This window comes from Molossus molossus, unplaced genomic scaffold (assembly GCF_014108415.1).
Source record: "Molossus molossus isolate mMolMol1 unplaced genomic scaffold, mMolMol1.p scaffold_m16_p_6, whole genome shotgun sequence".
Lineage (NCBI taxonomy): Eukaryota > Metazoa > Chordata > Mammalia > Chiroptera > Molossidae > Molossus > Molossus molossus.
The window spans coordinates 21,028,113-21,054,296 of NW_023425399.1; the positions used below are offsets into that span (position 1 = coordinate 21,028,113).

The 26,184-nt window shown below is 35.9% G+C and overlaps 1 protein-coding gene across 10 annotated transcripts in view; it reads right to left on the minus strand.

Moving 5' to 3' along the window:
- The window catches only part of ITCH (itchy E3 ubiquitin protein ligase), a 125,066-nt gene that overhangs the window by 10,967 nt on the left and 87,915 nt on the right, over positions 1–26,184 (minus strand). For all 10 annotated transcript variants that reach the window (XM_036245842.1, XM_036245846.1, XM_036245839.1 and 7 more), the window contains 8 exons: positions 25,830–25,914; positions 20,631–20,759; positions 15,207–15,279; positions 14,320–14,391; positions 11,980–12,068; positions 9,920–10,079; positions 9,517–9,650; positions 9,045–9,185 (listed from right to left, as the gene is read on the minus strand). In XM_036245842.1, coding sequence (XP_036101735.1) covers positions 9,045–9,185; positions 9,517–9,650; positions 9,920–10,079; positions 11,980–12,068; positions 14,320–14,391; positions 15,207–15,279; positions 20,631–20,759; positions 25,830–25,914 — 883 coding nt within the window. The remainder of the gene's footprint in view (positions 1–9,044; positions 9,186–9,516; positions 9,651–9,919; positions 10,080–11,979; positions 12,069–14,319; positions 14,392–15,206; positions 15,280–20,630; positions 20,760–25,829; positions 25,915–26,184) is intronic.

The following is a 26,184-nucleotide window of genomic DNA, read 5'->3' on the forward strand; positions in this document are numbered from 1 at the left end:
GGAACCAAACCGCGTCTTTCTGGACCACAGGCCAACGCTCCAACCGCTGAGCCAAACCGGCCAGGGCTAGATATAATTTTATTTTAAATATAAATATTTTAGTATATATCTCTACATGATGAGGTCTTTTTTTAAAAAAAACAAAAACATAACAATTCTATTATTACACCAAGAAAGTGATTATTTTATATAAAATATTCAGTGCTGAAATTCTATTGATTCAATTTCTAAAATATATTGCTTGAATCAGAATCTAAAAAGAAAGTTCCTACATTGCAAAAGTCTCATAAGCTTTTAAATAACAGGTTTCCCCTTGCAATTTTTTTATTTTTTATTCTCACCCGTGGACATCTTTCCATTTTTTGTTCAGATAGAGTGGGAGGGAGGGAGGGGGGGGGGGGGAGAGAGGGAGAGAGAGAGAGAGAGAGAGAGAGAGAAAGAGAGAAACATCAATGTGAAAGGAACACATTGCATGGCTGCCTCCCGCACGACCCAGCCAGGGCCAGGGACAAACTGCAATCTGCCCTTAGTGAGAACCGAACCTGGGTCTCTCTAGACCACAGGCTGACGCTCTAATCACTGAGCCAAACCAGCCAGGGCTTGCATTTTTTTTTAATGAAAATTATTTTTAATTAAAATTCTCTTCTACTAAATAGTCTAGATTACAATTTGACTTCTAATTTTCATCTACATAGTTACATAGCTAAGACAGAACAAAGTTAAAAATCACAACAAATATAAACTTTTTTCCCTATTTTATTACATAATATTTTTAAAAATTTTAATGAGCAAACAGATACGTATTTTAGGTATTTCATTTGATTATTTGATGAAAGCTTAAGGCAACTGAGACCTCAAGTTTCCTGAACACTCTGAAATTTTGGAAAATGGGAGTGTAGGTTGTATTAGACTAATCCTCCTGGTAATTACAATTATAAACTCTGGGAAAATTATAAAAAGTTGTTTGAAGGTGTCACAAAGATTCTTAAAGGAGGTTCCTACACTGGAGCAGATCCACATTTAATAGGCTTTCCCCTGAGGGCACTTCCCTGTTTATAGAGCACAGAGGGAACAATCTTATTGAGCAGAGGTAAATGAAGTTGGGAGCTTGAAGCTGCCAAAGCTACTATGGGGAAATCCCAGAAAAGTAAACAAATAGAGTTCCAAATCTGCACAGAAAAAAAAAGTACTTTAAATCTTTGCAGCTACCTAATCCCAGAGGGACAGAATTTAGGCGTTTATATACCACAAAGGTAAACCCCTTGGACTTTCCACTGCAAGGAATAAGAAACATATTCTAGGAATAATGGTTATGTTTTAGGATTAAAGGCAAAATGGAAATAGACCAGATCTAGCTAGCTTCCATAGGATCAATGTGATCTGTTTAATTTAATTGTCAAAACGACACTCAGTGTTCTTCAGAGTAAGAAAAATAAGCCAAAGTCTCTACCAAGCATCATCCACAATAAAAAACAAACAAAAACAAAATAGAATATTGGCTTCCAGACAAGATGGTGACATAGATAAAGGTGCTACGTGTATCCTCCCACAACCATATCAAAACGAGTACACCTAAACTACAAAACACAGAAACACCCGAAATCTAGCTGAATGGAGTCATACAACTAAGGATTATCAAGAAGCAGCCACATTGAGATTGGTAAGAGGGGCAGAGACAGGGAACAGGCTGGTCCTACACCCATGTGGGATAAAAATGTGGAGGGATATGTCACTTGTGAAGGTCCCCTATGATAAACAAAGGGTCCCAGCCCCACACCAGGCCCTTGAACCCAGGGTTCCAGTGCCAGGGAGAGAAGTCCCTATAACTTCAGGCTGTAAAAACCAGTGGGGATTCTCTCTCTCTCTCTTTCTTTTTTTTTCTTAAGATTAAAAAAAAAAATTTTTTTCCAGAAAGAAGAAAAGAGAGAAACATTGATGTGATAGCAAAACACTGATTGGTTACCTCCTGCATGCCCCCTGCCAGAGACTGAGCCTACAACTCAGGCATGTGCCAGGATCAGGAATCGAACCAGCAACTTTTCAGTGCATAGGACAACACCCAACCAAATAAGCCACACTAGACAGGGCTAGTTCTCCTCTTAAAGAGCCCAAGAACAAACTTACTCCCTCCCTCTGAGTTCCAGTGCTGTGGCAGCAGGTTGAAAGGCACCAGGGACATATGTAGAGGAACTGAACTGCCTGACATGAGGGCAAGAGCTGGAGGGGCAGGTACTTTTCCCAGATAGAAGTACCAGCAGAGGCCATTGTTATTTTTCTGAGCCCTTCCCCCAGAGAGCCAGCAGGCAGGTGCAATATTTGAGTCTCTATCAACCTGGCTATCAGTTCACCCTGATGTGGTGATTCCCTGAAAACCTGTCCCACTCCAAATTGTGGGCCCACCCAAACCCTTTCCAGTGGCTTTTCCATACAAACGCCTTTTCTTGGCTCATGCTTCAGATTTTCCTAAAATCTCTCAAGCAGCATCTAGCCTTGAAGTTGCCCCCATACTCTTATTAAGTGGTCCCAGATCTGGCACTAGCAGCAGCCAGCCTTGGTTCACAGGTTGGCCTCTGCTGGACACCTTTAGGCACAGCAAAAATAGCAGCCATCAAAGAAAAACAAACCAAAAAAAAACAGCCATCAGCAGATCAATTTGTAGCTCATGCCAGGTGGCCTAGAGCTACCTGGAAGCTTCAGACCACACCTGAAGCACCACCTAATCACCTCCACAAACAACACACTCATGGTGATTCAGTGGGCACCAGAGACCCACTGCCCACTGAAATAAGTCCTGCTCCATAGGGTGGGCCCCTGCATAGCTGACCCGTCACAACCAGTCCTTGCAGCCCATTGGCCTGGGGGATGAGGGGTACCCTCCCATTATCATATGAACAGCAATCAAGGCTCAACTACAACTGAAGGGTGTACACAGCCCACATGAGGAGGGTGAGTGGGTAGAGTGCACCTGGAGCACATAGCTCAGGTTAATGGGGAGGCTGTGCCACTGGACCCTTCAGGACACCTATTATATCAGGCCACTCTAGCAAGCCTGGGAGATGTAGCAGCTCTACCTAATACATAGAAACAAATACAGGGAGGCTGTCAAAATAAGGAGACAAAGAAATATGTTCCAAATGAAAGAACAGAACAAAATTCCAGAAAATTAATGAAAAACAATGAAGACAAGCAATCTACTAGAAGCAGAGTTCAAAACATTGGTTATGCCCTGGCAGGTTTGGCTCAGCATTTAGATCATCAGCCCGAGGACCGAAGGGTCATGGGTTCCATCCCCAGCCTGGGTCAGGATCATGTGGGAGGCAAACAATTCTCTCCCACATCAATTAATCTCTCTCTCTCTCCTTCCCTCCCTTCCTCCTTTCCATTCTATCTAAAAGTCAATGGAAAAATATTCTAGGTGAGGATTAACAAAAAAACACTGGTTATAAGGATGCTCAATGAACTTAGAGAAATAGTAAACAAACTTAGAACTTCAACAGCATAAAAATGGACATGTAAACCATAAAGAAGAACCAGTCAGAAATGAAGGATATACTAATTAAAATAAAGAATAATTTACAGGGACTCTAGAGTAGAGTAGATGACAACAAAAATAAAATCAGCAATTGGGAATATAAGAAAGCAAAAAACACTCAAAACAGCAAAAAGAAAAATGAATCAAAAAAAAGAGGCTGGTATAGGGAGCCTCTCGGACAACTTCAAGCATAACATTTGCATCATGGGAATGCCGGAAGAAAGCAAGAAAGCAAGAAACAGAAAACCTATTCAAAAAATAATGACAGAGCCCTGCCGGTTTGGCTCAGCAGTAAGTGTCAGCCTGCGGACCAAGGAGTCCCGGGTTTGGTTCCTGCTAAGGGCATGTACCTAGGTTGTGGTTTGTCCCCAACCTGTTTGGGGTCGTGTGGGTGGCAACCAGTTGATGTGTCTCTCTCACGTTTCTCTCTCTCTCTCTTCCCTCCTCTCCCCCTCCCGCTTTATCTGAAGATAAATGCAAAAAATGTCCTCAGGTGAGGATAAATATTAAAAAAAGAGAGAAAAGAAAAATAATGACAGAAGACTTCCCTAACTTGGTGAAGGAAACAGACATAGAAGTCGAGGAAGCGCACAGAGTCCAAAACAAATTGAACCAAAAATATTAAAAGCAGCAAGAGAAAAGCAGTTAGTTACCTACAGGGGACTTCCTAAAACATTGTCAGCTGATTTCTCTAAAGAAACTTTGCAGGCCAGAAGGGGTGGCAAGAAATACTCAAAAGTGATGAAAAGCAAGGACCTACAACTAAAAGTACTCTACTCAGCAAAGCTATCATTTAGAATCAAAGGGCAGATAAAGAGCTTCCCAGACAAGATAAAATTAAAGGATTTCATAGCCAATAAACCAGTATTACATAAAATGTTAATGAGTCTTATTTAAGAAGAAGAAAAAATATAAAAAATATGAACAATAAAATGGCAATAAATACGTATCTAGCAACAACTGAATCTAAAAACCAAAATTAACCCTGGCCAGTGTAGCTCCGTGGTTAGGGCATCGGCATGTGCACCAAAGGGTCATGGGTTCAATTCCCAGTCAAGGGCATGTACCTGGGTTACAGATCCAATCCCTGGCCCTGATCAGGGTGCATGCAGGAGGCAACTAAGCTATGTGTCTCTCTCACATGGGTTTCTCTCTTGTTCTCTCTCCCCCCCGCTTCCTCTCTCTAAAAATTAATGGAAAAAATATCCTTGGGTGAGAATTAACGACAAAAATTTAAAATGTGTTTTTTGGTGTGTATCTCACAGATACAGTGAACATTTTGATAGTTTCCAGGTTGAAAGGGAGTTGGGTGAAAAAGGTGAAAGGATTAAGAACTAGAAATTGGTAGTTATCGAATATAAAAGTACAGTATTGGTGAAAGGATTAAGAACTAGAAATTGGTAGTTATCGAATATAAAAGTACAGTATTGGGAATATAGTGAATAATATTCTAGTAACTATGTATGATGCCAGCTGGGTATGAGATTTATTGGGATGATCACTTACTAAGTTATATAATGTCTAATCACTGGGGTGTACACCTGAAACTAATATTATATGTCAACTGTAATTGAAAAATAAAAAATGATTTATTTTTTAATGCTCACCTAAAAATATTTATTTTCATTTATCTTCAGATAAAGTGGGAGGGTAGAAGGAGAGAGAGAGAAACATCAGTGTGAGAGAGACACATCGACTGGTTGCCTCCTGTATAACAGTGACCAGGGCCAGGGAATCAAACCACAAGTGAGGTACATGCCCTTGACCGGAATCAAACCTGTGATTCCTTAGTTCGCAGGCCAATGCTCTAACAGTCAAGCCAAACAGGCCAGAGAAAAAATGATTTAAAATGGCTACATATGCAGAAGCAGAAAAATATGACCTATAATCAAGAGAAAATGTCTATAGAATAAGGCCCACAGATGGCCCAATGTTGAAGTTAGCAGATAAAGACTTTAAAAAAGCTACTAAAACCCTGGCCGGTTTGGCTCAGCGGTTAGAGCGTCAGCCTGCGGACCACAGAGTCCCGAGTTCAGTTCCCGCTAAGGGCATGTACCTTGGTTGCAGTTTATCCCTGGCTCCTGTTGGGGTCGTGTGGGTGGCAGCCAGTCGATGTGTCTCTCTCACATCAATGTTTCTCTCTCCCTCCATCTGACGATAAATGCAAAAAATATCCTTGGGTGGGGATAAAAATAAAAATAAAAAAGTTATTAAAGATATATTAAAGAATTTATAGAACAAGATGGACAAAATAAGTAAAGAGATGGAGATTCTCAGCAGAGAAACACTTTAAAAAAAAACTTAATCTTAGAGCAGAAGGGAGAGGGAGAAAAAGAGAGAGAGAGACATCTATGTGAGAGAGAAACATTGATCAATTGTGCCCCGGCCGGGGATCAAATCCAAAACCTGCCACCTTTAGGTGTAGGGAACGACCCTCCAACCAACTGAGCCACACAGGACAGGGCAGCAGAGAAACTCTTAAAAGAACTAAATGGAAATTACAGAACCTATGAAATGAAAATTTCATAGTATGAGCTTAAGAGAAGTGAATTCAAAGACTGATCAATCAAAATGATCTAAACTGAAGAATAGAGAAGATAAAAAAACATATACAGCATCTGAGAACCATGAGATGATATCAAAGGTTAAAAAAATATATATATATATATAACTGAGGTCTCTAAAGTATGTAGAAAGAGAATAAGCAAAAAGAACATCCAGAGATAAAGCCTCAATAGTCCACCAATGCTGAAATGGCATCAATCACAGATACATGCTCAGAAACGCCAAGCAGGAAAAATGTTTATACAAGAAATCACAATTATATCAGAGTCAAAATGTTAAAAACCAAAATTAAAGAGAAAATGTATGAAAAGCCACAGAAAAAACACGTCATTCAAAAAAATAATGGCTCATAAAAAACAATAGAGGCCAACAATAAAATGACATTATTGGAAGTTCTAAAAAAGGGGAGGAGATTAACAATGACAAAATAATAAAAAATAAGGAGGGGAAAAAACCCTATAAACCTAGAATTCTAAATCTAGTGAAAGTATCATTCAAAACTGAATATGACATAAACATGTTTTCAGATAAAATCTGTGAGAATTTACTGCCAAATACCCACTAAGATAAATGGTAAAGCAAGATTTTAAAGTTGAAAGGAAATTATCCCATATGGAAAAATACATCTGTGGGAAGAAATGAAGAGAACTGAAAATGATAATGTAAATATAAAAAACTATTTTTTCTTAATTTACTTAAAAATCTATTGATTGCTTAAAGCAAGACTAAAGGTATTATGGGTTTATAACATAAGAAATAATATATAACAACAAAAAGCACAAATGACTGGAGTGAAATATATGGAATTATACTATAATGAGTCTCTTATAAAGTATAAGTAGTGTGATATTAATTATGTTATATTATTATATATAATATTAATGTTAATCAAATATTAATTATAAGGGATAAGTTAAGGATTCATATTATCATTAGAGCACTTCCTAAAAAAATTAGAGGTATAATTAACCAAAAGAAAAAGAAAAAGAAAAAGAAAAATTAATGCAAAAGAAGGTAGAAAAAGAGAAACAAAGAAAATTGGAAAAAATAAGAAACAAATAGCAAGGTGGCAGACTTAAGTCCAATCATCAGTAATGTAATTAAATGTAAAAGTACTAAACAGTACAATTAAAAAGTAAAAAGTAAAGATTATCAAATTGGATAAAAATAGCAAGACCCAAGAATATGCTGCTGCTAAGAAAAGTGTTTTAAATACAAAGACAGAGGATGAAAATAATAGATGGAGGAAGATATACCATGAAAATACTAATCATAAAAAAAGCTGGAATGAATACATTAATATTTAAAAAATAGAAAGTATGCAAGCTAACCAGAAACTAGAACTCAAGAAGAAGCAGATATGTGATATCTAACCCTGAATTAGTGTTGAGAATATGTGAATGAACTAAAAACTCTTGAGACTAAAAGTATGAACCAATGCAAAGCATAGGAAAGGATAAACAATCATCTACTTATAAATGTTACCTGATATTATAATATCCCCCATGAAAATATCTGCATATAAATTTGAGATTCTTTTCAATAACATATTACATGGCATAGTGATTACAGACTTGGTATTTAAAAGAGTGTTCTACCACTACTTCTACCATTAAATTTCCCACTTTTGAGAAAAAAGTGAAAGTTTTATATAACCAAAATTCTTTTCTATCACTTCATAAATCTTCAAAATTCTGGTTAAGTTGATACTATACCAGGAAGGGGGCATAAAACCCACTAACACCCACTACACTAATTCTTTGTAAGGTTTAATTTTAATTACCTGCAGGACAGTCACTCTATCTTGCTGCCTCCACAAACATCTGTTCTTCCTCTCATTGTTTTGTTATGAGACTTGTTGAAGACAAAATTCAGATGGTCTACTGAATTTAGCCCTAATTTCTTATAATCTGGCTTCTAATCTACCACTTGGCTAACTATATTCTTTTAATGGTTATCATAATTTACTAGCCTCTACACCTTCTAAAGATTCCTCAATTTTCTTTGGCTTTTGAAATGCAGGACATGGCAGAATGAGTATCAACTCAGATCTGCCTGACAGTACTTCACACACCATGGATACTCTTCTCTGATACTGTCTGTGATTTGTGCATTGCAGCCTCCATTTCTCTGCTCATAAATTTTGCTCTCATTTCTATATAAGTGAAAGGCTCAACCGAAATACCATCGGCTACTTGCTCTATGATTAAAACTAGATGGAATGACGTCTTCCTCTTTTGACTTCCCATAGCCATTTCCTTGTTCCTCTTTCAACACTGAATAAGGTAGAAAAGGTGACCATTTGTGTCCTTAATAATATAAGATCAGCCCTGACTGGTTTTGCTCAGCAGTTAAGAGTGTCAGCCCGCAGACCAGAGTCCCGGGTTCAGTCCCCGCTAAGGGCACGTGCCTCGGTTGCAGATTGTCCCCGGGCCCTGGTTGGGGTCGTGTGGGTGGCAGCCACTCAATGTGTCTCTCTCACATCGATGTTTCTCTCTCTCTTCCTCCCTCTCTATCTGAAGATAAATGAAAAAAAAAAAGAGTCCTCAGGTGAGGATAAAAAAATAAATAAATAAAATAAAATAAGATCAGCCCGGCTGGTGTTGCTCCGTGGTTAAGCATCTACCCATGCACCAAGAGGTCACTGGTTTTATTCCCGATCAGGACACATGCCCAGATTGTGGGCCCAGTCCCCAGTGGGAGGCATGAAGGAAGCGGCCAATCGATGTTCTCTCTCATCAGTGTTTCTATCTCTCTTTCTCTCCCCCTTCCTCTCTCTCTAAAATCAATAAAGAAAAAAAATAATAAGATCAGTTCTCATAATGATTAGTAAAAAAGCAAAAAATTATTTCTTAAAACATTGCCCTCTAGTATTACCTGGCAATTATTAACATGGTGTAGTCCAATAAAAAGGCTAAACTATGTCAAAAGGAGCATCCTCTCTCACCTGATATATTCTTCTTTATTTTCTTCTGTTACAAGAATATTGCCACCATTGGGTTTCAAATCATGACTCTTGATTTCACCTAAAATTTCTTTATCGACGGAGAAGTACATTTCCAAACCACATTCCTCAATATTGTTTTCTCTGCACAAATAAAATTAACACTATTTATTATACTAATTCAAACATATAAAAAGTTTTTAACTAAAGGACTATGATTTTAAACAATTACTATTAAAATTACTATTAATTACATCAAAATAACAAGAAAATTTAAAAATTATGCTCTAAAGCCATCATATTTTTGCCAAAGATCTTGAATATATTTTAAAATTTACATTACTGAATAATGAGACAGGTTTAATGTAGACCATTTAAATTAAATAAACCAATTACATGCTTCAAATGTATATATCAATATCATAATGAAAGCACATAGACTATATTTTGATAAAATAAATGGAAACAAACTTACTTAACCCAGATGAGAGAATTGTAAAATTCTGGATCAATAGATTCTAAATCCTTGAGTCCAACTGGTTTGTTCAAGATACGCTTGTAGAATGGCAAGGAAAAACCTGTGTCTATGAATTTCCCATGGAACAGAGCCTATGCAAAACAAAACAAAACACAATACCATTTAAGATAATTTTATAATATTCATTATATTTCAGAATGTTAGACAAGTTCTTCATTTAAAAAGGGCTCCCCTGTTATATGATTTCTTATGGTACACTTCTAGAAAAAGGACAAATAAAACAAAACCCAATTTTGGAAATGTCTTAGTGATGAGAACATCTCAAATGAGAAAATTAAAGAAACAATGCTTTCGGATTGCCGAGTTAGCAAAGTAAACACAGTTTTCCACCTGTACTTACCATGGCAATAAATCTGCCAATGAAACGGAAATATTTCAGGTGATCTGGATTGATATAAGAAGCCGGGTTTATCTGCAAGCAGTAGTTATCCTTCCCTGCGTATTCAAACAGGCAATACATTGGGTTCAACACCTCATGTGACAAAAGAAAGAACCATTCTCTGCAATAAAAAGAAAATTTTGGGTGAAAAATCATCTAAGTAACCATGCCAACAAATTAAAGTGCAGTGCTACAAAGTTAGAAATCTATACTCCTGGTGATAGTTTCCTAATCTACCATGCTGATTTTACTGCTTCTGTTCAAACTGACATCTACTTTATAGAGATGACATCTACACACTGCTAATTATTATATTTCAAAGAACCTAAGACACCATCAACATTAAAGACAACCACTAATTATAATTGTGCTACACATCCCACTTTCAAAGATATTAAAATATGAAAAAATCAGTCTTAGAATCAATAAAATACTATACACAGTCAAGTCTAAACTTCACTAATTGATCCATGTGGTTAGACCAGCTGAAACAAGTCTAATATTATTCCATCTATTTCTAAGTCCCACAGTGATCCTCAAGTACCACTGCTCTCTAAATCCTAGACAAATATGAAAAACAACAGAATTCAGAGGCAATAAAACACTTAATTCAAGCCACTCATTCATTAGGAAAGTGCTCCGAGAAACTCAAATTTAAATGCTGTGAAAATACCAACCAATATTAACATAAGATTACAGGTACTAATTATGTAACGTAGGTATGTCTGATAGAACAGTAGGAACAGCAGATGTGGGGCAATACATGTGATATAATCTTGTGTCTGAGATCTGTTTTCCTGCTAGTTTCATGGCCTCTGGTAGTAATGCTGCTTATATTTTAATGCTAATTCATTTTCTAATTAAGAATAAATAGCCCTGGCCGGTTTGGCTCAGCGGTTGGAGCGTCAGCCTGCGGTACAGAGAGACCCGGATTCGGTTCCCGCTAAGGGCACGTACCTTGGTTGCAGTTTGTCCCCGGCCCTGGTTGGTTGTGCGGGTGGCAGCCACTCGATGTGTCCCTTCACATCGATGTTTCTCTCTCTCTCTCTTCCTCTCTCTCCCTCCCGCTCTATCTGAACAAAAAAAAAAAATGGAAAAATGTCCTCGGGTGAGGATAAAAAAAAAAAAAAAAAGAAAAAAAGAATAAATAACCTCCTCCTAAATTATCTTTAACCTGTACAAAATTAAATGTTTCTACTCATATTTATTATTTACCTGTGGGTACTTCATACATTTTGAAATGGGATAAATAAAAGAGCACTAATTGTAGTCACCAGTTAGTGAGTACACTAGGTCATTTTACAGAAAAAAATATTTGTCACAGGTCATACTAGTGAGTGCAGAAAAAGGATTCAAATCCAGTCCTGACTCCAAAGTCCTTGCCTTTCTTCACTGCCACTGGCTATGCAAATTTTAACTTGATATGATAAACTGTTATGGAATAAGCAAAGCAATTGTTTGCTTCAGTCTACCTTCTAGGATTTGACTGGAGACTCCACTATTAATAAACCAGATTTAAATATTTTAACTCCTATTTTATAAAGCTTCTAGTCTTAAAACAGATATGTTAATCTCAGTTGGGAATTGAGTGACTATTATCTAATCTGTGATGAGGAAAATGACCTGATTACAGTAGAGCCTTATATGCTCTGTGGAATAGACATGAGGTAATAGATGTAACACTGGTTTCTGGTTATGATGCAAAACTTACATTCAAGGTTTTACAACTTAGTTATGTGCCTTAGGTGAGTCTCTAAACTTCACGATTACCTGTAAAATTCTATCTCACAGGGTTATTCTGAGGATTAAATGAGTGATGTGGGTGAAACCAACTGGCAGTACCTCAGAGTTACCTTCTCAATTAATGTTGAAATTCTATAGCTGCTGCATAATAAAGGTACAAAAATTTCCTACATTTCATTTTCCTGAAATATAAGATTGAGAAATAATACTTGCAAGCAAAGTGTAATGATACCTTTGTATGAAAGGAACTAAGTTCTGAGTATTCATAGTATCACTACCTTGCTACACCTCCATAATCTAAACCTTCTTCTCCTGGAAAAATCACCCACAAACGTCTTCGCAGATCTTGGGGATTGAAGCTCATTATCTACAAAACAATAAAGTAAAAGAATTGGTAAAACCGGTTGTTGAAACATCATTCTATCACTTTCAGGTTTGAAATCTTCATTATAGGTAACAAATTCCCCTTGACATATAATTGTGTTTGTGATCTAATCAACACCACACATACAGAAAATACATTAATGTTTCATTTATATTTATATACTTTATACATATTAATTTTCTTTTAAATGATCCTACTATTGACTTATAAAGTTACTTCTCTCACTTGCTAAGAGCAGTAACTGTGGGCATGGTCAGAGATAGGTGCTTTTTCGGTTCTGTTTGGTAAATGGGATTTAATAGCTAAAAGGGCCAACTTGGAAAGAAAAACTAGTGGCTGCAGAGAGAATATAGTTAACTTTGGAGACTCATTCTCAGAAACTTTTAAACATCTGGAAAACTACTCAAATTTCATGTCCCACTGTAGCAGTTAATAAGATCATCTTCATCTTTGAAGGACAGTACCATTACTGAGCTACAATAAATAGGTTGTTTGGGTTCTTTCTTTGTAAAACTATTTAAATTACCTGCTAACAATGGGGTCCACAGAACATTACAAATATTAATTACTCTTAGAAGAGAAATGAAAGGGCCCAAAAAAGAGAGAGAAAGCATTTGATACAATGCCTATTTTATGAAATGATATAAACAAACTCTCACATTTAAATACCCAGAGAGGCTCAGTAACTAACTTGTTTACACCAGGGCTTCTTTCAATTCCCACAAAACAGATATATCACTTTATGGTTGTTACCTTGCCCTATGTGTGATATCTGGGGATTCACTGCTCCCCGGAAAAAAATATTTTTAGATATTATCCTTTAGCAAATGCTAGTATGAAGGAAAAAAAAATTTCCCTCATAAGCAGTTGTGCAATGTTAATTAAAACACTTACTATCCAAAACTTTATCCAACAGTTATGAAAAAAATATGTAGCTAATTTTGTTATCATATTTGTTATTCTTCCAAAGCAATCAAATTTTTCTCAAGGTTTAATTTTATATTTAATTCAACAAGTGTCAAATATAAGATGATAATTTTAGGCAACTGTTTTAACACCATCTGGTCTGTCATTCTGTGAAAGCCTCTGGTTTCAGAAGTCAAAAGATAAAGGGAACATAACGGGACATTTAATCATGTTTTGCATCTTTTCAGCACTGCTATAGACAAGTTATGTTCCAAGAAACTGGCCCACCAGAGACTGCATACTTAGTAACTACATAGTGGTTATGAATATGAAAATTAGAAAAAGGTCAACAACTGGAGTAGTGAGTAAATTAGGAAACTCACATCAGATCAAGGGAATGACTCATAATTCGCTAAATAGTCTTAGTCAAGCTCTGCTGCTAAAAAGCTATCTGCTCCTATTTAGCAGGATGCTAACTGGCTTTCCCCTTTCAATGCTAATAACTGAGGTTCCATTAAGAAATCAACATAACTGTTTCTGAAAGGAAGTAGCCAGCTACTGTCAACTATCTCAAACAATATCTTTTTCCTTTACATTCAGTGTGCCACTTCTTGAAGTTGTAGCTATCACAATGAAAAAATTACTTTTGTTGATTTTAAAGGAAGGGAGAGAAAAAGAAAGAGAGAGAGAAACATCAATCAGCTGCCTCCTGCATGACCCTACTGGGAATCCAGCCGGCAACCTGGGCCCGTGCTCTGACCAGGAATCAAACCAGTGACCATTTGGTGCACGGAACACTCAACCAACTGAACCACACAGGCCAAGGCTGCAAACATCTTTTTTTACATATTGGAACTAATGACCAATTTCTTTCCTACATTAAAAAAAAAAGTTATTTACAAGAGTTACCATGCTTATTGCGAAAATGCAAGTATTATAGAACTATAAAAACTATAAGGTTTTCCCCACTCCTTTTCTACTTATCCATTAATGTTCATATGGATATTTCCAGACTTTTGTCTACCAAAAGCCTGTTTTCTTACTTAAGTATCTATTTCAAATCAAACAATTAGCTTAGAAGTAGAAACCTGAAACTCACTAATCATAAAATAACTGAAATTTCAAAAGCATAACACATACACAAAACACACACACAACTATCTGCGTGTTCCTAAATTTAAAGTACTAAAGTAATTGGCAGTGAGATTAGACTTAAAAATTCAAAGACTGCAACTTAAAGAGTTACTAACTGTTTAAACTGCCAACACCAAAAGATGGTTTTGGGCTGGCAGTCAGGGAGTGATCTATTGAGTGGATTAAACAGTACCTGCTGAAAAGAATCTTCAAACAACGTTTTTCTTGTCACTGTAATCTTTATGTGCTGTGGCATGGCCAGTTGCTGAAATATAAAAATGACTTAAGTCAACTCTCACCATTTAAAATGACCTATCATTTTTATTATTCACTTTTATCTTTGCTTACAGAAACAAGTAGACTTTGAATTATGACTTTAGATTCAGTAATGTTTAACCACGAATTGTGAGACTTCATGCTAATTATAGATCATTTGATATATAAAAAACAGAGGAAAACAAGATCTCATATGCACAGAGCTCACTTACTGAGTCAAATAAATCTTTAACTTTATTTTCAAAATACTAATTCAGATTCTTCTTGCTTGCCCAGTTATAATTGCAAGTTTGAAGTTTAAAAATATTCATCATAGTAATATTCTAAATAATACTTTAATTTTATTTAGAATCCATAATGAAATAGTTAAATTCAGTAAATAGTTATACTTCAGAAATATTTTACCACACCTGAAAAAAATACTCTGAATATAACCATATAAAGTGATACAGATAGATATCCAGCAAATGCTAGCCATGAAAAGGGCTGGTTATAATTTATATATACATCAGAACATCTTTTAATTCATTTAAAGATTTCTGCAATCTGAACATAATGGATACTAGAAAGAAAGTAGCACTGTGTTCTTATTCAAATGGTTTTAAATTTATTATTGTAGACAATAGAAGGCACAAATTATCTACGTGATAAATCTATTTCTGTGCCTTAAAAATAAGAGAAAGAAATTCCGATGCTTCTCATGTTACCTGTTTTTCTATGAGTTATTTTCATAATCACTGACTGTGTAATATAAGCAACATAAACAAAAGAAAGGGAGTATAGAAATATAGTCCCCATACTAACCTGACACCAGAATCGGAAATACTGAAACTTTGCCTTAAAGTCCCGTACATAGGCTATCTGGGGTCCATTGTCTCTGAGGAAGAATGGAAATATGACATAATAGCTGCTTGTAAGATAAAATATTGAACAAAAGCAAAATACCACACCCCCTCAGTACTCAGCAGTCAAATACAAAAGCACCCTAGTATAACATACTCCTACCAATACCTTTTAAAAGCTTTATTTTCCAGGAGTATTTTTAAGTAAAAGACAGAAATAAATTTTCATCTTTTTAAAGCCAGTGTTGTGGGGCTTTCTTTTATATAAAGCCAAATCTAACAGGACAAGATAAAGTAGGTTATATCTGAAATGTTGTCTATCCCCCAAATCCATTCTCTCCTTTGTACTTAAATCAGACTCTTGATATTTACCTAGGCAGACTGCTACCTAGGAGAAAGACTGTATTTCCCAGTGTGGCTATGAGACTTAACTATGACTAATGAGTTGTAAGCAAAAATGTATAGGACTTCAAGGAAGGCTCTTTTTTAAGGAGAGCTGAGAGAGCTGGAAAATGATTTTTTTCTTTTTGTAATTTGTTCTTATTCCAGCCTGCAGTTTAATTATGACAGCTGAAGTTTCAGAAGCTATCACAAACTATGAGGTAACTGTTAGGATAGAGATCATTGCCTGGGATGGCAGAACAGAAAGAAAGAAGCCTAGATCACTGATGACACCATGGGGCTACCAAGCTAGCCCTGAAAGCCATACCACTGGATCATTCACTTTCCCCCTGAAATACTTTTAATTTCATTTTCTAAATGATCAATGTAGAAATACAATTAATTCTATATACTGACTTTGTATCAGGCAATACTGTTAAATTTGCTTACTAGTTTTAGGATTTTTTTTCTAGATTCCTTAAGATTTTCTATATACATAATTATCTGAGTGATAAAAGTTTTACTTTTCTCCCTTATTGCGCGCGCGCACACACACCCACCCACCCACCCACACACTATTTCTTTCTCTTATCTCATAGGACTACCAATACAATGTTGAATGGAAGTAGTGACAGTAGATATCCTTGTCTTACTCTTGATCTTAAGAGTTATTTCATCATTAAGTGTGTTGTTGGTTGTAGGTCTTTTATAAACACTTTTTCAGGTAAGAAAGTTTCCAAGGCAGCTGAGAATTTATCATAAATTGGCATTATATTATTATGTTAAGTGCTTAAATGAAATGATCATAATTTTTCTCCATTAAATCTATTAATGTGGTAAATTACACAGATTGATTTTTGTATATAAAATCAATCTTGCATTCCTGGAATAAACTCCACATGATGATAGTGTAATATTCCTTTTCTATCTTGCTAAATTTAATTTGCCATTATTTTATTAAAGATTGTTACACCTCTGTTCATATAAATGTTACTCAAAAATTTTTTTATAATGTTCTTTTCTGATTTTGGTATCAGGGTTATAGAAGCCATATAAAATGATTTGGGAAGAGTCTTCTTCTTTTATATTTTATGAAAGAACTTGAATAGGACTGATATTATCTGTTACTTATATATGATTTTGATAAAATTTACCAGTGAACCTATTTAAATGGTCCAGAAATTTCCTTTATGGGAAATTTTAAAATTATAAATTCAATTTTTTTTTTTATCACATATACAGTTATTCAGATTTACTGCATTTTCTTATGTCCATTTTGGTGACTTGTGTCTTTCAACGAATTTGCGCATTTATTTAATGTCAAACTTATTGGCATAAAATTGTTCAAAACATTATCTTTTTATTTTTTCATGTCTGTAGGATATGTAGTGATGTCCTTATTTCACTTGCTAATATATCAGTAATTTGTGTTTTCTCTCTCAGGATTACTAGAGGTTATCAATATTATTAATCTTTTTCAAAGATTCAACTTCTCTAGCTTTTGTTTCTCTGGTATTTCATTTCCATTTCATTGATTTCTGCTATTATGCTTATTTCCTTTCTTGTGCTTATTTTGGGTTTAATTAACTTCTCTTTATCCAACTTATTAAATATTTGAAGCAGGGGTCACTGACTTTACATCTTTATATTCTAATCTATTCTTTTAAGGCAATAAATTATTCTCTGTGGACTACTTTTGATAAATCCTACAAACTATAACATGTATTTTATTATCATTAACTGCAAAATATTTTCTAGTTTCTTGTGGTTTTCTTCTATGAGCCATGAATTATTCAGTAGTGTGCTGTGTAAGTCCTACTGGACCATTTTTAAGTGATGCAGAGAAATATACTTCTGTCTTATATAAGCCACTATTGTTTTGAAATTTTCTGTTATATGTACCCAAACATAATTTTAACTAAAACGAATGATCCAACATTATATGTTTATAATTTATTTCCATATATAAACAATTTCTAATTTTATTAATGCCTAATTGGCTTAACTTCCTAGTGCTGCTTTAAACAAGAAAGTTTTTTTTATTATTTTTAAATCTTTATTGTTGAATGCATTACAGATGTTCCTCATTTTTCCCCCATTGACCCCCAAGAAAGTTTTTTTCTTTAAAAATATTTTTATTGATTTTTTTAGAGAGAGAGAAAGAAATAGAAACATCGATGTGAAAGAGATACATCGATCGGCTGCCTCCTACACGCACCCTACTAGGGTTCGAGCCTGCAGCCCAGGTGTGTGCCCTGACTGGGAATCGAACTAGGACCTCTCATTCCACAGGACAAAGCTCAATCCATTGAGCCACACTGGCTGGGCTAAACAGGAAAGTTTTTAATACATAAAAAGTATAAAATTAAAAAGTAATGAGAGGCCAGGGTTGTCCTGATGTCAAAGTCAGACAAAGTACAAGCAAAGAAAACTACAGACCACTATCTCTTATGAACAATAATACAAGAATTCTCAACAAAACATGAGCACACTCAATTCAGCAGATTAAAAAGATTAATATTTCAGTCCTTATGACAAAGTGGGATTTATCTTTAAATGCAAAGATAGTTCAATATACGAAAAAAATTGCCCGGCCGGTGTGTCTCAGTGGATTGAGCATTTTCCCATGGACTGAGAGGTTCTGCTTTCACCACTTCTATTCAACACAGTATTGGAAGTTCTAGCCAGAGCAATTAGGAAAGAAAAAGAAAAAAAAGGCATCCAAATTGGAAAAAAAGTAAAAATTATCTGTTTTAAGATATGATCTTAAAAACAGAAAACCCTACAAATTAAATAAAAAACCGTTAGAACTAATAAGGAAATTCAGCAAAGTAGGACACAAAACGACACACAAAACCCAGTTACATTTCTACAAACAATTAACAATCTGAAAAGGAAATTAAGAAAACAATTCTATTTACAAGTAGTACCAAAACCAACAAAATATTTAGGAAGTAACTTAACCAAGGATAGAAAAGACTTGCACACTGAAAACTATAAAACACTGTTGAAAGAAATTAAAGAAGGCAAACAAATGTAAACATAGCCTATGTTAATGGATTACAAGATTTAACATTGTTAAGATATCAATACTAATCATAGCAAACTACAAATTCAGTGTAATCCTTATTAAAAGTCCAATGACTTTTGTGCAGAAAGAGGTAAATCTATCCTAAAACTCATATGGAATCTCAAGGGACCCTGAAAAACTCACATTTCCTAACTTCAAAATTTAATGGAAAGCTATAGTAATCAAAACAGTGTAGTACTGGACTACAGACAGATATATAGACAACAGAACAGAATGCCAGAAATAAACCCTCACATATATGGCCAAATGATTTTCAACAAGGGTGCAGTCTTTTCAATAAATGGTGCTGAGATAACTGGATATCCACATGCAAAAGAATGAAATTGGACCCTTACCTCCAATGCAAAAATTAACTAAAAATGGATCCAAGACCTAATAAATGTAACTGCTAAAGCTATATAACTTGTAGGCAATATGCAGAATGAAATAAGATATTTGGAAGTGACATATATCTAGAATATACAGAAATTTATTTCTAAAACTCAATAAAAAACAAGCAACTCGATTCAAAAATGGGCAAAGGGTCAGGCCGGTGTGGCTCAGCGGTTGAGCGTCGATCCATGCACCAAGAGGTCACCGGTTCAATTCCCAGTCAGGACACATGCCCAGGTTGTGGGCCCGATCCCCAGTGGGGGGCATGCAGGAGGCAGCTAATTGATGTCCTCTCTCATCAATGTTTCTATCTCTCTCTCCCTCTCATTTCCTCTCTCTCTAAAATTAGTAAAGAAAAAAATATGGGCAAAGGACTCAAACAGACTTTTTTCCCAAGATATAAAAATGGTCATGAAAAGATGCTCAACATCATAACTCACTAGAGAAAAATAAAAACCACAATGAGGTACTATTTTATATCCATAGGATAGCATTATAAAAACAAACAGAAAACAAATGTTGGTGTGGATTGGAAAAACTAGAACCTATGTGTACTGCAGGTGGGAATGTAAAATGGTGTATCTTACATGGAAAATAGTATGACAGCGACTCACAAAAACACAAAATTAGCATTTGATCCAGAAATTTCACTTATGAGTATATACACAAGTAAGGATTCAAACAGATATCTGTACATTCATACTCATAGTAGCATTATACACAATAGCCAAAAGGTGGAAAACAATCCAGATGTATATGAATAAATGTATAAACAAAATGTGGTATATACATAGATGGAAATATTCAGCCTTAAAAAGGAATGAAATATTGATATAAGCTACAACATAAATAAATCTTGGAGACATGATGCTAAGTGAAATAAGCACCAGAGAACAAATATTGTATGATTCCACTTACGTGAGTAGTCAAATTCATAAAGACAGAAAGTAGAACAGTAGTTATCAGGGGCTGGGGGAGGAGCATTGGAAAGTTATTGTTTAATGGGTATAGAGTTTCAGTATGGAATGATAAAAATGTTCTGGAGATGAATGGTGATGATGGTTGCACAATAATGTGAATGTATTTAATGTCATTAAAGTGTACACTTAAAATGGTAAAAACTGTTATGTATGTTTTACCATAATAATAATAATAATTTTAAAAAACATCCTAAACAAAACATACAGTTACTTTTCAAACACAGAAAAGGAAAATAACGTTAAGGGAGTTTTTAAGTTAAAAAATAACAGAAATGAAGAAAACAAGCATCAGAAATTAGGGATTAACTGGTGGACAGTACTGTACTGATAATTTCGAAACAGTCTCATTTAGTGCTATATGCACAGACGATAACAAATATAAAAAATCTATAGGAGAAAATGTCAAGAGAGTAATGGAAACAGAAAATATTTAGTGGACAGAGACCTACGGGCAGGCCAACTGAAGAAATAGTAAGAACTGCACTTCTTGCTAATTCAGATCTTTTACATCAAAATCTTGAAATCAGTTTTTCTTTTAAACTACAATGTTTAGAAAACTTACAGGGCAGATTTTCCAGTGCGGGGATCAATATAAGTGGTTGTTCTTCTATTGTGGTCCACAAAATATGGAATTCCATCCACTGTGAATCTCATTTCCCAGCCTTCAGGTAAGGGCTTTTCATTTAATTGACTAAAGAACATAGGAAAAAATATAAACAAACAAAAAATGTTAGAGTTGCTTGTTTGACCAATATAGAAACTAAAATCACACATAAATGGAGTAGAAATCTAGACAACCATTCAGGCAGTATAACTAGTTGTTTACTATATCCTCTTTACCTATATCCTCTTTATCCTACAAGCATGTTAACATGTCAACAGGTCCATCACCCAACACTCAATCTTCTCCTACCTACTTGACTTGTATTCCCTATCTCATAACCCATCTAAACATCTCATGGTAACTAAATTCTGCCTAATTTGCCTTAGAAGTCTTCATGTTAATCACTATTTTCAATCCCTAGGACCATCCTTACTCTGGCTTTATTCATCTCTCTTTATTTTTTTTTCTTTATTGATTTTAGAGAGAGAGGGAGAGATAGAAACATCGATGAGAAAGAACATGGACTGGCCACCTCCTGCATGCCTCCCACTGGGGGTTTGGCCCACAACCTGGGCATGTGCCCTGACTGGGAATTGAACTGTTGACCTCTTGGTGCATGGGTCGATGCTCAACCAGTGAGCCACACTGGCTGAGCTATTCATCTCTCTCAAACTTTCACAACAGCCACTTAACTGACTTTTCCTGCCTCTAGTCTCACTCTGGTCTTACACTAGTCTATTTCATATTGCTGACAAAGTACTAAAATAGAGATCTGATAGAGATCTAATCAAATTAGTTCTCTTCTAAAGGGGTTATCACCGTTCACCAATACCAACAATAGGATATAAACTAGATGTGAGGACGAACTACCTGCAACTTCTGTTACCCCAGTGATCTTCAGGGTTGATTCAGCTGATCTCACTGGCTAGCGGATGTCCCCTTCCTCCCTCACCACTCCATGTGAGTTCCTCCCGAAGCTGTGAGACCTTCTCTGATAGAGGAGAGGACCGTTCTCAGGTCAAGGACATACAAGTAAATGTGCTCCCCTGCTAGAACCTCCTAACAAGCTCTCATGGTCTATTTGTAGGAGAATGTAAGGTCAAGCATCCAAGACTCCAGACACATCCTTTTGAGGTACTGCATGTGGAGTCTGCCTTTAAATTAAAAAATAAAAATCTATACTACACCTCTCACCCACTCTGCCTCTATATTCTGCCCTCAAATCCCTTCCCTGACCTCTGTGATTTCATAGTGTTTAATAATGATATCACTATTTCCCTAAACATAACATGATCTGTCACACCTCCAAGTGAAGACTTTCCTCTTACACAGAATCTCTATTATTCCTCTTAAGGCATCTCAAATGTTCTTTATGATGTATTCCCATCCATTTCCTTAATACCTATCTTTAGACTTTGCTTAATCTCTCTAAACTTAGTTTCTTTGTCCATAAAAATGGAGATAACAATGTCTATGTAAGACTATATGAGGAATCAATTAGATAATACAAGTAAAAAAGTTAGCACATAATAAGCCTCAAAATATTATTTCTCCTACTATATATTGATCATTATCTTCAGGTCTCTGAAAGTACTTCCTTCATATTGCTAGCACAGCAATTATCAAGTATTTCAGCTTGTGTTGTCTGGTAACAACTTCCCTCCCTGAAAACATCACATGAGTTTTAAAGAAGGAACTAGATTATAAGGCAAAAGTGACATAACTTGATTTTAATTTGCTATATATTAAAATAATTGAGGCACTACTATAAATATTCAAAACTGCATATTCACAAACCCAAGATATTTTTAAATGTTACACTAGAATGAGTAGCAAACTACTGAATACCTTTTTTGCAATTTGCATTTGTGTATTCTGCTATAATAGCAGCCTGTCTTTTTAGCTATGTAGGTATAATAAGTGTTCCAAGTTTTATTCATATTTGCCAGTTCTTTTTTCTCTATTTCATAGCTTCAATTTTTTCATCTGGTGGGTTTGGTAAGAGACAGAACATTGAGATGTTCAAGTTTATATCAGAAAGGAAGAAAGGGAGGAACTGAAGGCATTTAAGCTCACTGTTTTTACAGAGCCACTGTTGCAGACAGGAATGTCATTTTCCTCAAGTGTATTTTAGAACAAAGGGCTGAGAACCACTGCACAGAACAGTATTTTGTAAATTACATCAAGAGGTTCAGAACATTTAGCTGTATTCACAGTACTGGGTACAATGTCAGATAAAACAGACTACCAAAATTTTTAAAAAGATAACACTTCTCATTAATTATATTTTCAAGGCAGACTCAGTAACAAGTTGTTGTCTTAAAAACAAAACAAATTGAATGAAACAGGATCATTTGTATTATATATTAAAATATGATTCTGGCCCTGGCTGATTTGGCTCAGTGGTTAGGGTGTCAGCCCACAGACCAGAGTCTCGGGTTCGATTCTCAGTCAAGGGCATGTATTTTGGTTGCTGGTTCAACTCTGGCCCCACTGGGATCATGTGAGAGGCAGCCAATTGATGTGTCTCTCTCACACAGATAATTCTCTCTCTCTCTTCCCACTCCCTTCCTCCCACTCTAAGAAAAAAAAAACTTCAATGGAAAAATATCCTTGGGTGAGGATTTTTTTTTAAAAAAAGGGGGCCCTGGCCGATTTGGCTCAGCAGTTACAGCATTGGCCTGCAGTCCAGAGAGACCCGGGTTCAGTTCCCCTGCAGTCCAGAGAGACCTGGGGATTGGGTTCGGTTCCCGCTAAGGGCGCTTACTTTGGTTGCAGTTTGTCCCCGGCCAAAACTGCAGGTGGCAGCCACTCGATGTGTCCTTTTCACATCGATGTATCTCTCCCTCTCTCTCTCCCTCCCACTCTATCTGAACAAAAAATGGAAAAAAATGTCCTTGGGTGAGGATTAAAAAAAAAAGGATACTAGCCCAGCCAGTGTGGCTCAGTGGCTGAGTGTCAGTCAACCCATGGACCAAGAGGTCACCAGTTCGATTCCTAGTCAGAGCACAGGCCCAGGTTGGGGGCCCAATCCCCAGTTGGGGGCATGCAGGAGAGAGCCAATCAATGTTCTCTCTCATGGATGTTTCTATCTCTCTCTCTCCTGCTCTCTAAAATCAATAAAGAAAAAATAAATAAATAAATAAAATGATTCTAACTTTAGCTCTGAAACCTTAAAGGAACAATGGGGAACAAAAAATGGTAGCAAATTAGAGTAAGGTGACATAGTCTATTCTATCCTTAGAGATAAAATTTTAAAGAGGAATTAGAAATGTTACTTTTGGAATTCTTAATTCTTCCTTTTTGGCAAATTAAAAATATTTACGTTAAATACCATAACTCCATAAATTAATGTTGTGATTTGGTAGTACCCAGAAATAGATTTTAAATTTAAAGCATGCCTTTAGAACAGCAGTTCTTAAAACTTTCAGCCATGAATGTGTTAAGTGAAGAATTAATCACACCTAAACAGAGTATGGCCTTTGCTCTCAGCTACTGGGAGGTAATCTTTAAGCCTCTGGTATGTCCTGCTTGTCAGAAGTTTCTGTTTGCTTGGAGGCTTTGAACACCAGACAGTCAACAATGTGTTTTATAATGGAGACATTGGGATATTCCATATCAGTTCTGACCTCTGGTATAACTGAAAACTAAAAGTATTAGCCCAAACTCTGGGGAAGGGCTGGAAACTAAAGGTTAACCATACAGGCAGTACATGATGGAGCCTTAATAAAAACTCTGAATACCAGAGACTCAGGTGAGATTCCATGGTTGGCACCACTCCACACATACTGTTCCACATTAATTCTGGGTGTTTGGAACCCTCTCAGACTCTGCCCTTTTCATCTCTATCTTCTGTTGGGTCTAATTTGTATCCTTTCCCTGTAATAAACATGACGGAGTACAAGAGGCTTCAGTGAGTTCTAGTCTCTCTAGTGAGTTACCAAACCTGAAAGAGGTTGTGGGGACTCCCAAATTTGTAGCCAGTTGGTCCCAGCTTATGGCTAATGTCTGAAGTGAGGGCAACTGTGCAGAGACTGCTCTGACTATACCTTGCCAAATTTCTTGCAGAATGGAATCCCTCTGGCAGTCTAATAAATGCATGGTATTTCATACTGTTATGGGCTGAATTGTGTACCCCCTGCAAATTCATGTCAATGTCCTAACCCCCCAATACCTCAGAATGTGACCTCATTTGAAAACAGGGGTCAGTGCAGATGTAATTAATTAAGATGAAAATGGTGGGCCACTAATCCATTATGACTGGTATCCTTATAAAAAAGGAAAGTTTGAACAGAGACACACACACAGAATGAGTGCCATTTCAAGATTAGAGTTATGCTGCCACAATCCAAGGAACCACCAGAAGCTAGGAGGGAGGCCTGGAACAGGTCCTTCCCTACTGCCTTCAGAAGAAGCAGACCCCTCCCAACACCTTGATCTTGTAGCCTCCTTAACTAAGAAACAAATGTCTGTTGTTTAAGCCACAGATACTTTATTAAGGCAGCCCTAGCAAATAAATACACATACCATCACATAATGTTACAAAGAAAAGCAATTATATGTAATTATCAAAACATTAAAAAACAAACAACAACAGTGTGACTCTATTAATGTATTAACTAGCTAGTTCTTGTAATGATGTATGCAAACAATATTTTGACATATCTGCAACAACTACAGAATGATATTAAAAACCTGTGATCTCTACTGGTGGCAAAGTCCTAGGCATTGTTAAACATATTATTGTTGTAGCCTACAATCACAATGGAAGGAAACACTCAATTTCAGGTAAAGGTTAATTAAACAGAATGTTTAATGTTTTCTCCCTAAGTCACATACTCCCTGAATTTTATCCAGCGGATCCCAGGCTGCAAACCCTGCTTCAGAATTACTTATCTGGCCTTATTAATAATAAGTAGGTATTATTAAGTATTTAAGTGTATTGGGATAAACTAGTGAGTTTTTTCCCTCCATACTCTCAAGAAACTCACATACATTATATGAAATAGTATATTTTTTTCTTTTTATAAGGTTTGTGAGAGATTAATGCTTAAGGCCTATCGTGAAAGAATATGTACCTGATCTTTTTCATAACTGAATCAGAAACAGTACAATCTTTAAGAGGTTATCTATAAACTAGTAACCAAAAGTTCTTACCCTTGACTTCTGGGATCTTCCCACTGTGTAATACGAGTGTTGTGGTTGACAAAATATACTCTACCATTGCCATCCGTTCTCTTCTCTTAAAAACAAGCACACAAAAACACAAAAAGCATTAGAATTGGCATAATCTTTGTCCTCAAACTAATTAATAAAATGAGGTCATTTCTCATTGTACAGTTGATTTTGTAGTTTTTAAATCACAACTTTAAAAGGTTTAATTTATTATTTCACTATTAAACTCACATACTTACTGAAGTTGTAAAACTATGATTTCTTCCTAGAAGCAAAATAGATTTAATTCATATTGTCCTGCTCACAGAACCTTCCTGCTCAATCTAACTAATAGCAG